The sequence below is a fragment of the Hyperolius riggenbachi genome, chromosome 3 (assembly GCF_040937935.1).
Source record: "Hyperolius riggenbachi isolate aHypRig1 chromosome 3, aHypRig1.pri, whole genome shotgun sequence".
NCBI lineage: Eukaryota > Metazoa > Chordata > Amphibia > Anura > Hyperoliidae > Hyperolius > Hyperolius riggenbachi.
In genome coordinates, this window is record NC_090648.1 from 497,293,780 (window position 1) to 497,307,910 (window position 14,131).

Below are 14,131 nucleotides of genomic sequence, written 5' to 3' on the forward strand. Positions count from 1 at the left end.
TCTTATCAGTGAGGGTCACACTGTAGTCACTTCTTGTCTGAGGCAGGACTGAGTCAGCCACTTACATACCTGATATTTAACTCTTACAGGCAGAGAAAGAAAAAAGGAACACAGCATAGTTATTAGTGTGCTTGGCACTGTACATACACATGTCTATCTCATCATGTCACATGTCCCCTCGGGTATCCTTTAACAAAAGCCCTCCTCTATACAAAGATGACGGCCAGCCTCTCTACTCATTTGCGCACTATTTTGGTGGTTGGACTGAGCAACCAATGTTCAGCAAGTGAGTTTCTAAAGTAAAGAAAACCCTGAGGCGCATTTTACACTGGGGCGTTGCTTTACCTTTTTTTACCACAGGTAACGCTGCAGCAATGAAAGAGAGAGCCTCACTTACTTCTTGGCTTCCAGACATGCACTGCCGCAGTAATCTCCAAATGCTTTTTTTGGTGGTGCATTGCGATCAACTGTTTGCATCGCAACCACAGGTCGGCAGTGTGAAACCAGCCTGGGAATCCCCATGAAGAAGTGGACTAGTCCAAAACCTGTCAGATCTGTCATATTTTTACTACTTTAGTTACAGCTACATAGAAAAAAAAGTTATGTATAGTTCATTTTATTCTGGAAGAAATCTACATTTCATACATATGCAATGCATACATGTTTCTTTGAAAGTTTAGCATGTTTCCCGATAGTGGTCCTGCCATGCATTGCGAGCACCTATCTTGTATCACACACTGACTTGATGGTTGTGTGTCTCTTTGCGTTACAGAGGCCCTGCAGCAGTGTTGTGACTTGTCCCAGCTCTGGTTCCGGGAATTCTTCTTGGAGCTCACCATGGGGCGGCGTATCCAGTTCCCCATCGAGATGTCCATGCCCTGGATCCTCACCGACCACATCCTGGAGACCAAAGAGCCCTCTATGATGGAGTAAGAGGAATGGCTGCTTAGAGATGACCAGCTTTACACACTGCATGCTTCTGCCCATAATGTACTCCGTGTGATCATGTGACCAAACAAACTGAACACATGATCATGTGACTGTGACCAGCCAGGGGTGTAGGGGGACAATTATAAAGATCATAAACTTGTTGATACTGCATCACCTGAGGTACGCATTTCACAATAGGTAGATCTTCAAATTTATAAAACCTTTACTGAAATGTGTATTTAATGAATCGATGCCTCCTGCAGCACGTTAGCAATGCAAATAGATGGAAACTATACTGGCTTCTGTATTCACTTATGCACTGATGCATTACCAGACGTGGCCACTAGATGGTACTTTCAACTTATATACATTCCTTTGAGCTAATGAATGCGATTTGCTTTAAAGTGAACCGAGCACCTTTTTTTTATCACTCAGGACATTTCTATAGCACATGAAAAATGCATGCCGACAATCTGTTTCATTATTAAAATAAACTTTCATTTTACCTTGTATTTTACATTCGAAGTAGTTTTATTAGCCTGTTTCAGTAGGCCTGCCTGGCCGTCCCCAGCCGCAGAGATTTCAGGAAGCTAATTGTTTTATTGAGCTTATTACCAAGAAGTAAACAATTCCTTTTCATCAACAAAGGGGCTGGGTAATTAGGATTGTTTCTTCAAAGACATTGGGCTTGATTCACAAAGCGGTGCTAACCTACTTAGCACGTCTAAAGTCTTTAGACGTGCTAACCAGGGTGCTAAGTAGGTTAGCACCGGATTTCTCAATCAGATCGCGCGCTAACTTTGCAAAGTCCTATGCGCGCTAAATCCCATAGGCTTTAATGGGCACTTCACGCGGAGCCCAGTGTGCGCGCATAAAGTTTTGCACGCATAAAGTTTTGCGCGCGAAAAGCTCGTTTAGACGTGCTAAGGGGGTTTTCACAGGTGTGCTAACAGTTAGCACCGCTTTGTGAATCAAGCCCATTGTGTGTGTCAATGTGTCAAGATAGCATCTCTGACTTCTGTAAATAAGGAATGTGAGAAGGGGAGGGGGGAACATGGCAGCTTCTATGCCAAGAGAGATTCCAGTGAAAGAGAATGTGCTCAGTTCCCTTTAAAGCAAACCTGAGAGGAGGCAGGAAAGAAAATGTATAAATACAGTTCCTGGGGCTGCCTCCTCCGGCCAGATCGCTCCCTCGTTGTCCTCCGCCGCCGCCTCCTTCTTCTGCATCGGCTCCAGTAAGTCCGCCGGTCTGGGGCCAACTGTGCATGGACAGCCTGGCCGCGCGTGTTCCCCCCCTCGCTGGGAGCGTTGCGCACCCACAGTAAGTTCCCAGCCAACAATGGGGGTGCGCGTGCGGTTAGACTGCTGCCTGTGCCGACTGGACAACTCACCGGGACCTATTTCGGATGAATGGGGAGACGGCAGAGGGCGGTGAGGGAGCGATTGGGCCAAAGAGGCTAGAGAAAGCCCCAGGTATGTATACATTTTTTTTCCTGCCCCATCTCGGGTACACTTTAAAGCTGACTTGAACTCTTGCACAGGAGAGAAGGAGAAATCCACCCTGTGTCCCTCCTGTGTGTGTTTATAGAGAACAACCTGTCTACTTCTCCCTTCTTAGAAAGTAATGTAAACTGAGCACCCAGCTGTCTGCAGAGTCAAGAGCCAATATGTAAAGTTTAACCCTTTATGAGCTCCCAACAAACCAAGAAGTGACTACACTGCAGCATCTCTGAAGGAGCTCTATCAGCTGAGACAAGGAAATGTTTTTCTGTAGAAGTCATTATGCTGTTGCTTATCTTTTAGAGCAGAGAGGAAGTTTGGAGTTCAGGTCCGCTTTATTCAGGGGAACTGAACTCTTGCACAGCACACACTGAAAAGTCTTTATTCCACATATAGTTGCTGCAGAAACTCACTTCTCTGTGTTCCTGTGCTTATTTAACCAGATCAGATCGTCAAATTTACGATAGTGTTACTACGCCTCACTTACTAAACTGCTCAGTGGCTGGATAGTACATTTGCATCATCAGTTAATAATAAAATGAGACAGTACAGATTCTGTTATCACTATTTCTCTTTCCGCAGATATGTGCTGTATCCCCTGGACCTGTATAATGACAGCGCTTATTATGCCCTGACCAAGTTTAAGAAGCAGTTTCTCTACGATGAGATTGAAGCTGAGGTACACTCTTCCTCCGCACTTCTGTTTGCTGTTTGTCACTGAAGGGTTGACGGGTGCTGAGCCATATATAAAAACATCTCTTTTATAAAATGATTTATTTCATAGCATGTTTTGATGATCCAGACATAAAATTATTGGAAAACCTATCCAAAAATAAAAAAAGTATTTGTAGAGATGTTATTGCTAGCAATTTTGCATATGGCTACACAGAAGTTTAGAGTATATGTATACTTGTCGGCCTATTGACCATCTGATTCCATAATTGTTATCAAACTGAATGAAAAACGATGGTGCCAAAAGCATGCCCGACTGATGACGCGACCAATTTCAGGCCGAAATTGCTTGCATGTATCGATCGGACATCCTGCGAGATGTAGGGCCGACGTACTCGATGGTGTGTGTGGCGGTTACAGCATACCATATCAAGACAAGCGACGAATATGACAGAAACCTCAGTGCTGCCCCCCCAATGTAAATGCCCCCGTGCATGCATTTACACTTTACCTGTCTGCTGTCGCCATCGCATAGTGCCCACCTGTCTTTGGCTTCGTCCATTTGCGCTCACATGCTCTGTACAGCATGTGGCACGTGTTTGATGTCACATGTGCTATACGCCAGCAGCATGTGAGGCACAAATAGAGCAAGCAGAAGATGGATGGGCACTGCGGCGGGCGACAGCAGACAGGTAAAGGATAAATGCATGCACAGGCCACATTTACAGTACGGCGAGGGAGGCATCACATGGCCGATTCCCAGAAATCAATCTGCAGTGTATGGGCAGTCAACACATCTCTCTCTGATCAGATTCCTTCAGAGAGATTTGTCTCTTGGTCGAATCTGCCCATCATTGGCAGATGTATGGCTACGTTTACTCTGCCATTTCACTCATACATACATATATATATATATATACTAGCCGTCCCGCGTCGTAGCATACGCCGCATCTTCTATCTATCTAATAGAGTATGTGCCTCAACCTTGAAGCAAGAAGAATAAAGGTGGGTACACACATCAGATAAAAGTCTTTGGAAAAATGAAAGATCACAGACCAATTTTACCCCCTTCCATGTAGTATCAGAGCCACACCTACACAGTCTATTCTATTGAGCTGAACTCCCCATTAGATAGAAATATTTGCAAGATGCTGCACACAAAGTTGCTGTACACATTCAAAAGATCATTATCTGCAAAAGATCCGTTCCTGCAAAAGATCAGTACCTACAAAATACATTCATAGTCTATATTTCCATGCGGATTATTGTGGACATTTTTCCACATAAGGGCATAAGCATCCGCATACAATTAATTTTCGATGCTGGTCGAAAACACAAATATTTCTGAAGATTTTCGTGAAAATTCGCCAAAAAACGAAAACAGGATTTTCGATGCGAAAATGACTTAGGCGAAAATTCGCAAGCAACACTGCTACATGCTACATTAGCACTATCCAGGAGCGCCACAGGGAGGATTCCCAATGCCCCCTTTTTATACAACCGGAGGGACCGCGGGAACCACAGCGGCACCCCGGAGGGGGAGGCTAGGTGCCGCAGGCGACCCCCCCCACCCAAGCGTGGCCAGCGCCAGGGAGAGCCGTCTGCACCCACCTCCCAATATTAAAAACAGGCACTTACCTTAACGTCCATTGCGTTCTGCTACATGCGCATTAATTTTCTCATGGAAAGCATTTTTTGCAGTTTGTATCCTTTGGAGGCAGGTGGTGGATGGCTTGCTCCGGTGGTGTGAGCCCTGGAGTGAGTTGTCTGCACCTGTCCTCCCCCCCCCCCTCTGGAGTGCTGTATGTGAGCCAGCCCTGAGCTCTAAAGCTCGGGGTGACCCATGCTTCACTCCTTTCTCATGTGGTGCCCCCAAGTTAATGCGCATGTAGCAGAACGCAATGGACGTTAAGGTAAGTGCCTGTTTTTAATATTGGGAGGTGGGTGTGGACGGCTCTCCCCGACGCTGGCCACACTTAGGGGGGGGGGGTCGCCTGCGCCTCCCCCTCCGGGGTGTCGCTGTGGTTCCCAGGCAGTGAGAGAGCCTGAGACCCTGTGGTCCCCCCGGTTGTATAAAAGGGGGGCATTGGGAATCCTCCCCGTGGCGCTCCTGGATAGTGCTAATGTAGCATGTAGCAGTGTTGCTTGCGAATTTTCGCCTCGAAAATCCCGTTTTCGTTTTTTGGCGAATTTTCACGAAAATCTTCAGAAATATTTGCGTTTTCGACCAGCATCGAAAATTCATTGTATGCGGATGCTTATGCCCTTATGCGGAAAAATGTCCACAATAATCCGCATGGAAATTCAATCTATGCGGACGTTTATACGGAAAAATGCCCACAATAATGCGCAAGAAACTTCTCTGAATGCGGGCGCTAATGCCCTTATGTGGAAAATGTCCGCAATCATACGCAAGTAATGCGAAAATGACTGGCCTTAGGCGAAAATTAACGTGAAAAAATTAGATGGAAAATTTGCCTGTCAAAACGAAATTAGGCGAAAATTCGGTAAAAATGTATCGAAACAAATTTTTGCATTTTCGCTCATCACTGGCATGTAGCAGGGCGACCGCTTTGCAGTATTGGTTTTTTGACCCTGCATAGTTTGGCATGCAAAAGCAGATGCATATTTGCATGAGCATTGCCTCATGAATAGCCAATTAGGCCAGATTTGCAAAGCCAGACTTGCTAGGGTAGGCCTCTTTTCCACGGACAGTTGATAGGCAGTAACATGCCTCTCAAACTCTTACAACTGCTCACTACTGCCTGGAAACTGCTTGTTGCTGCCTGGTAACTGCTTGCTGCTGCCTGGTAACTGCTTGCTGCTGCCTGGTAACTGCTTGCTGCTGCCTGGTAACTGCTTGCTGCTGCCTGGTAACTGCTTGCTGCTGCCTGGTAACTGCTTGCTGCTGCCTGGTAACTGCTTGCTGCTGCCTGGTAACTGCTTGCTGAGCACACAGCTCAACAGTCCGTGGAAAAGAAGCCTAAAACTTGGTGTTTGATCACGCATACATTTTCTCATGCAAAGTACTTCTTCTTCTTGCTCGAAGGTTGAGGCACTTACTCTATTATATATATATATATATATATATATATATATATATATATATATATATATATATATATATATTAGTAGACCCAAGCCCGTTTTTAAAACGGGCTCTAGGTCTATCTTTTAACAGTGTGCATGCGCGCACCAGCCGGCCTGGCTCACTGGCCCCTCAACTGCTGTCCGGGTCCGTACGCAGTAGCAAAAAGCACCAACCCAGCTACACAGAGACCGGCACAAGCAGCGACACGGGTTTTATTATAGTGGAGATATATACATACATACATACATACACATATATACATACATACATACATACATACACATATATACATACATACATACATACATACACATATATACATACATACATACATACATACACATATATACATACATACATGCACACACATATATGTGTATATATATATATATATATATATATATATATATATATTATATTCTGTAATTTTCCGTTAGCCAGGCACAGGTGACGCTAATTACATTAAAACTTCACATTAACACAAAAGTGTTAATGTAACCGCTTATCGGCAGGTGGCGCTAATTAAATGAATACTTCACGTAACATAAAATGTTAAAGTCACAGAATGTATTGTGTTTGAAGTGGCTGGCTCGCTGCGGCCAAATGTATATTAAAAAGTGAGTGAATTGAATTAAAAATAAGCCGGCGGAAATGTAACAGATCAAGCCTCCCCTTTTATGCTGAAGAGAAATAGTGTCGAAGGCCCCCTTTCCTGTTTGGGGAGTGTTGTTCCCATTTTTAGCCTTTTCTTCGTTCCTTCTGTGAATTCAATTTGGATGCAATTTACCATCAACCTCCTTCCCAGACGTTCATATTCTTTTCCTTTGCAGGTGAATTTGTGCTTTGACCAGTTTGTTTACAAGTTATCAGACCAGATCTTTGCCTATTACAAGGCCATGGCTGGCAGGTATGTACAGGTAGAAACAGAGATGTGTCAGTTATTAGTGACAGTCAGAATGTAAGTTTATGAGAGTGAGGGCCCGTTTCCACTCTCGCGGAAACGGCCGCGAATCCGCAGAGTTTCCCCGCAGGCAAATCGCGCGGGGAAACTCTGCCATAGAGGATAACGGCGCCGCCGGCCGAATCGCTTGCAGTAGCGATTCGGCCGGAAACCCCCACAGAATTCGCGGCGGAGGCTGCGATTCCCATAGCCGTGCATGGCACGGCTGATGGGAATCGCCTGCGATCCCGCCCACCCGCTCAGTGCCGGCGTGCGTCTACGAGACGCACGCCGCACTAGTGGAAACGAGCCCTGAAGTGGCTCTTTATTGGGGTTTCTGACAGCCTCACCTAAGCTAATTACACTGAAAGAATGAATTTACAGGCAACAGATGATGAAGAGATTGACGTAAAGCACACAAGAACTGAGAGGGGTACGGAGGCTGACATTACGTATTTATAAACAATGCACACTGCCTGGCTGTCTTGCTGATACTCTGTCTCTAATACTCTTATCCATAAACCCTGAACAAGCATGCAGCTGATCAGGTGTTTCTGACTGAGCTGCTTGTTTCAGGTGTCTGTTCAGACACTACTGCAGCCAAATAAATCAGCAGGACTGCTAGGAATTATTTAAAAGGAAAGAAATATGGCAGCCTCTAGATCACTCACTTCAATAATACTTAAATAACCAACAAGCAGGTTTCTATCAATCTCCTTACATCGCGTAATCCAGTGGAAGGTTCAGCAAGCATTTTTTTTTATCCTCGAATTACTACTTGTGGTAATAGTCTAAAGTTATAAATAAAAAACACTTAAAGTGAACCAGAGACGAAGCACCCTCATGTATTTTACCATATAGATCAGTGGGAACATTAGAGAAAACACCTACCTTGCTCTCTTTCATTCTGCACTGCACAGCTTGCTTCTTATGAACCCTGATAAAATCCCTCTGAATAAATCAGAGAGGGATGTATTTGGTGGCAGATCGGTAGGTGTATGGCCACCTTAAAGGGAACCTAAACTGAGAGGTATACGGATCTTCCCTTTTAAACAATACCAGTTGCCTGGCAGTCCTGCTGATCTCTTTGACTGCAGTAGTGGCTGAATCACACACCTGGAACAAGCATGCAGCTAATCCAGTCTGACTTCAGCCAGAGCACCTGATCTGCATGCTTGTTCAGGGGCTGTGGCTGAAAGTATTAGAGATATAGGATCAGCAGGAGAGTCAGGCAACTGGTATTATTTTAAAAGGAAAAATTCATATCCTTCTCAGTTTAGGTTCCCTTTAAGAGCTTTTGGTTGGGCCAGGCAGTTGCTTTGTCAATGGAGAACAACAATGACAGTTATAACAAAATTAAGGTATTTAGGCTCTTTCTAGAATTTTAGTTTTATGGATAGTGTAGTGGGAGGAGTGACTGAAAATATTATTTGAATGTGGGCTTTAAATTGTGTTACTGTTTACCGGGTAGTTGGAGATTTCTCTTAGGCCTGGTACTCAGGGGCATATCACGACCATGACCGAAACACGGGCAATGTCTCCTTTATCCAGAAAGTTCATCTTCTATTGACATTATTTGATTGGTAGATATTTACCAGCACGGCCAATCACTCTACAGCCATTCAAAGCCTCAGTGATCATTCATTTTTGATTGGCTTACCGCAGAATTCACTTCTCATTCTCTTCTCATTCTCGGACAGTCTAATCGCTTGATTGGATCGTTGATCAGATGGGAAGTAAATATCTGCCAGTGTGTAGCACGCCGTAGATAAGTCATCATAACACCTTGTCGTTTTCATTTCAGCGTTCTGCTAGACAAACGTTTCCGGGCAGAGTGTAAGAACTACGGGGTGATCATTCCGTACCCGCCATCCAACCGCTATGAAACGCTACTCAAACAGCGACATGTCCAGGTGAGTTTTATGATAATGATGCTTGTATATTTATGGAGACCTAACGCAGATACAACGCGGTTTTTATAAATGAAAAGTATAAGATTTCCTCTATGACTGTATCTCCCCTGTTCACTTTATAGACAAGACAAATAATATTTACTGTATATCTCGCATTTCTCCTGGCGTCCTCAACGCGCCAGAGCTGCAGCCACTAGGGTGCGCTCTATAGGCAGTAACCGTGTTAGGCCAGAGCTGCAGCCACTAGGGTGCGCTCTATAGGCAGTAACCGTGTTAGGCCAGAGCTGCAGCCACTAGGGTGCGCTCTATAGGCAGTAACCGTGTTAGGCCAGAGCTGCAGCCACTAGGGTGCGCTCTATAGGCAGTAGCAGTGTTAGGCCAGAGCTGCAGCCACTAGGGGGCGCTCTATAGGCAGTAGCAGTGTTAGGCCAGAGCTGCAGCCACTAGGATGCGCTCTATAGGCAGTAACTGTGTTAGGCCAGAGCTGCAGCCACTAGGGTGCGCTCTATAGGCAGTAGCAGTGTTAGGCCAGAGCTGCAGCCACTAGGACACGCTCTATAGGCAGTAGCAGTGTTAGGCCAGAGCTGCAGCCACTAGGGAGCTCTCTATAGGCAGTAGCAGTGTTAGGCCAGAGCTGCAGCCACTAGGATTCGCTCTATAGGCAGTAGCAGTGTTAGGCCAGAGCTGCAGCCATTAGGGTGCGCTCTATAGGCAGTAACCGTGTTAGGCAAGAGCTGCAGCCACTAGGGTGCGCTCTATAGGCAGTAACCGTGTTAGGCCAGAGCTGCAGCCACTAGGGTGCGCTCTATAGGCAGTAACCGTGTTAGGCCAGAGCTGCAGCCACTAGGGTGCGCTCTATAGGCAGTAGCAGTTTTAGGCCAGAGCTGCAGCCACTAGGGTGCTCAGTAAGTAGTCTTGCCCAAGGTCTCCTTACTGAATAGGGGCCAGCTTACTGAACAGGAAGAGCCAAGATTCAAACTGGTCTCCTGTGTCAGAGGCAGAGCCCTTAAACAGTACACTGCCCAGTCACTACTTACTTTGTATGCAACGAGGGTGGTAAATGATATGCAAATGATGTCATTTTGAACCAATCGTATGCATAAACTTGTATAATATTTGCATCAACTCAAGATTTGCATCAACAATATAGCAATAGATTCAGTGCACGCACCCTTGGTATACGCCAAGGGAAGTTAGGGTCCATTACACATGCCCAACAAAAGTCGCCATACACAGATGACCAATGTTGTGGAAACGACTTCACCGGCGACATCATTGGAAAGATTGTCCCTTCCACACACCGATATTGCAAACAGCCAACTCATTAAAATACTGTGCAGCAAGCAGAATTGACATTATGCAATACATGAGCGCATTGAGTAGAACAGTGGCATTCAAATGACATTGTGCACACGTGGCCCACTGCAAGAGATCTGCTCAACAGACGTCTGAGTTGATCAGCCAAATGGATCGTGCAGAATGCCCAATGTTGGTTGCTCGTTGTTGTCATTTGGTTACATTTTTGCACACGATTGTCGGCCGATACGGTGAAACTTATTATTTGCTAGATATTTCAAATGACTTTAGTTTAGAGTGTGTATGAGGCTTAAAGTGTACCCGAGCCGTAGCTCGGATACAAAATGCGATACTTACCTAAAGAGAGGGAAGCCTCTGGATCCTATTGAGACTTCCCTCCTGCTCTGATGTCCCCGTTCGCTGAGCGTGGCCCCCACATCACATCGGCCACGCAGCTCTTCTCCTATTGTGGCCACCTGAGTTCGCCTTCTGCATGCGCAGTAAGCCAGAGCCAAGGGATCCGTGCTACTGCGCATGTGCGGCCATACTCAGGTATCTGCTGCGCGGACGAGCTGTAAGACGAGTAGTAATGTGGTCACGATCTGGAGGGGGAGCCACGCTCAGCGACGGGGGACATCTAAATAGAGATGGAAACCTCAATAGGATCCTGAGTCTTCCCTCTTTTAAGGTGAGTATCTGTTTTTGATCCAGAGCTCTGGCTCTCAAGCCAAATTTTCGACTGACCACACCCCCTGCTGCGGCCACTGGACGGACCACATCGCTTGCTGGCGAATGTCTTGGCACGTGCCATGTCTGACATCACCCTGTACGAAGCAGGTTATTTTGGCATGTGGCGCTGAGCGCCGATCGCCGAAGCTGGGCGCTATCATAGCAGCAATGCTATGCTGCACGCCCTGCGTAGCGGTAATTCGGGTCTCTGGCGGTATCCAGATCCTGAAATACATCTCCCTCCAAGTTGTGACAATAGCATTTAACGCCGCCGGGGAGTTCAGCGGCAGCGGGGAAAGCCGTCATTCGGCTCGCCCTGCGCTGAACTGCCCGGCGTCCAAATAATATGCACTCCTACTGTAGATATACTTGACAGACTTGGTTTTCCCTGAAGAAGGAACCTCTGTGACCTGAAACGTTGGCTGAGTGTCTACAATGAATAAAGTATAAGGCAGGGAACACACTAGGCAGAAACACTAGCGTTGCGGAAAACGCAGCACCTAATGCAAGTCAGTGGGCCGCATGAAAAAATGCATATGTTTGCGTTCTGCAATGTGCGTTTTTAAAAATGCTGGAATTGTTGCATATTTTTCAAAAAAGCACATAATGAAAGTCAATGGTGACGCAGGGGTATTGTGTTTTAGCGTGTTTTGTAAATGTTTTGCATGCGTTTAAAAAACAAAAACAAGTTTTATGTATTTCCGCTTCCTGTGGACTACCTAGTAATTTGCATAATACGCATAAGCAGAAAACGCATGCAAAAAAACATACAAAATGCATATGCAATTTATATGTGCGAACTGCAATTGCATTAAAATACACGTAAAACGCAAGAAAAATGCATGTGTGGGGGGAAAAACACAAGTGCACAGAAAATGCACACTTATGCAGCAACACGCTACGTTTCTTGCACTGCCTAGTGTGTTCCCAGCCTAAGACAATTGAGGAAGTGCCATTCTTGTTGCATTATTTGTGGACTGCTCACTATACAAACCCTGTTAAGTTTGTCCTTGCCTTTACCCTCCATACAGTTGCTGGGAAGATCGATTGATCTGAACAGGCTGATCACACAGCGGATCTCGGCTGCCATGTACAAGTCGCTGGACCAGGCCATCAGCCGCTTCGAGAGCGAAGACCTGACCTCCATTGTGGTGAGTGATCTGGATTAATGTGTGGGCCAAAATCCTGAAACATCCCTCGCAGTTACAAGGGTGCCTAGTCAGCTGCTGAGTCTGATTAGTTGTTTGATTACATCCGGTTGTCTCTGTTGAAACATCTGGCATGTTGTAAATCCATACATATGCATACATCCGGGGCCTTAAAGAGGAACTCCTGCGAAAATAATGTAATAAAAAAGTGCTTCATTTTTACAATAATTATGTATAAATGATTTAGTCAGTGTTTGCTCATTGTAAAATCTTTCCTCTCCCTGATTTACATTCTGACATTTATCACATGGCGACATTTTTACTGCTGGCAGGTGATGTGAGTGACGGGAGATGCTGCTTACTTTTTTGGCAGTTGGAAACAGCTGTAAACAGTAAAACAGCTGTTATTTCCCACAATGCAATGATGTTCACAGACAGGAAACTGCCAGGACCATGGTCCTTACAGTTTCCTGTGGGAGGGGTTTCACCACAATATCAGCCATACACAGCCCCCTGGTGATCCGGAAAGGAATAGATTTCTCATGTTAAAGGGGGTATCAGCTACTGATTGGGATGAAGTTCAGTTCTTGGTCACAGTTTCTCTTTAAAGCGGATCCGAGATGATAAACTAACTATAACAAGTAACTTGTCAATATATCTTATATAAAGTTTAGATGGTTTACACAACAAATCTAGCTTCAAACAGCTTCAACATTATATGATTATTTCTTCCTGTGATCAAATGAGAGCGGCCATATTCTGCTTGTGCTCATTACACAGTCAAGCTGCTCTGCATCTCCACCCCTCAGCCTGTGAAAACTCCACTCTACTCTCACTTACTCTTTTGCTGACTAATAAGCCGACGTCCACTGCGTGCATCCTTCTTCACACTTCTGTTGTCAGGAATGTCCTGCGTACGTGAAAATCTCTACTGCGCCTCCACAGGACGCTCCACAGGAAGCGATAACAAGGACGCACACGGCCAGGGCTCCACAGGTATAGTGGACAGTGACTGGAGAAAGTGAGCCGTGGAGGGAGACTGGAGGATCGCTTCAGGTATGCGCGGGAACAGGATGGCTGCAGGGGGGCTGGCAGAAGCATACATCCAAAAGAGGCGTCGGGGAAAAAATGGGGGTCCCCTCATCAGCCAAAATATGCTTCCCCCACGCTACTTACCTGGGGCTTCCTCCAGCCCCTTGCCGCCGATACCTCCAGCACCACAGCTACACACCCAGCCACCGGCCCACCGGTGCATAGACCGACCTGCGTGAGCGAGTGTACTGCACCTGCGTGAGCGAGTGTACTGCACCTGCGTGAGCGAGTTTACTGCACCTGCGTGAGTGAGTGCACTGCACCTGCGTGAGCGAGTGTACTGCACAGGTGCAGTATAGCCCAGGGTGTGGAGCCACATACCATCTGGCTTCCGAATTCTACTCATACCAGCCTGCATGGGTGATAAAGTGTTAAAGAGGTTTGAGAGGAAGAAACTAGTGATGCTCCTAATCAGCTAATTACGATTATGCAAATTTTCGCATACATTTTCTTAATTACGCCAATACGTAATTACGGTTTGTACATTTTATAGATTTCGCACAGTCATTCGTAATTTTGCGCAATTTTCACATAATTTCATGCCGACTTTAGCTGGGAATAGCAACACCCCCATACACTCTATTGACACCAAAATAGCTACATATGTTAAAGAGGAACTCCGGTGAAAATAATGTAATAAAAAAGTGCTTTATTTTTACAATAATTATGTATAAATGATTTAGTCAGTGTTTGCCCATTGTAAAATCTTTTAAATCCCTGATTTACATTCTGACATTTATTACATGGTGACATTTTTACTGTTGGCAGGTGATGTAGCTGCTGCATGCTTTTTTGGCAGTTGGAAACAGCTGTAAACAGC

General features: G+C 45.6%; 1 protein-coding gene across 7 annotated transcripts in view; it reads left to right on the top strand.

Moving 5' to 3' along the window:
* Positions 1-14,131, top strand: part of CYFIP2 (cytoplasmic FMR1 interacting protein 2) — a 133,004-nt gene that overhangs the window by 89,551 nt on the left and 29,322 nt on the right. For all 7 annotated transcript variants that reach the window (XM_068278276.1, XM_068278281.1, XM_068278277.1 and 4 more), the window contains 5 exons: positions 773-929; positions 3,013-3,109; positions 7,024-7,100; positions 8,938-9,046; positions 12,103-12,222. In XM_068278276.1, coding sequence (XP_068134377.1) covers positions 773-929; positions 3,013-3,109; positions 7,024-7,100; positions 8,938-9,046; positions 12,103-12,222 — 560 coding nt within the window. The remainder of the gene's footprint in view (positions 1-772; positions 930-3,012; positions 3,110-7,023; positions 7,101-8,937; positions 9,047-12,102; positions 12,223-14,131) is intronic.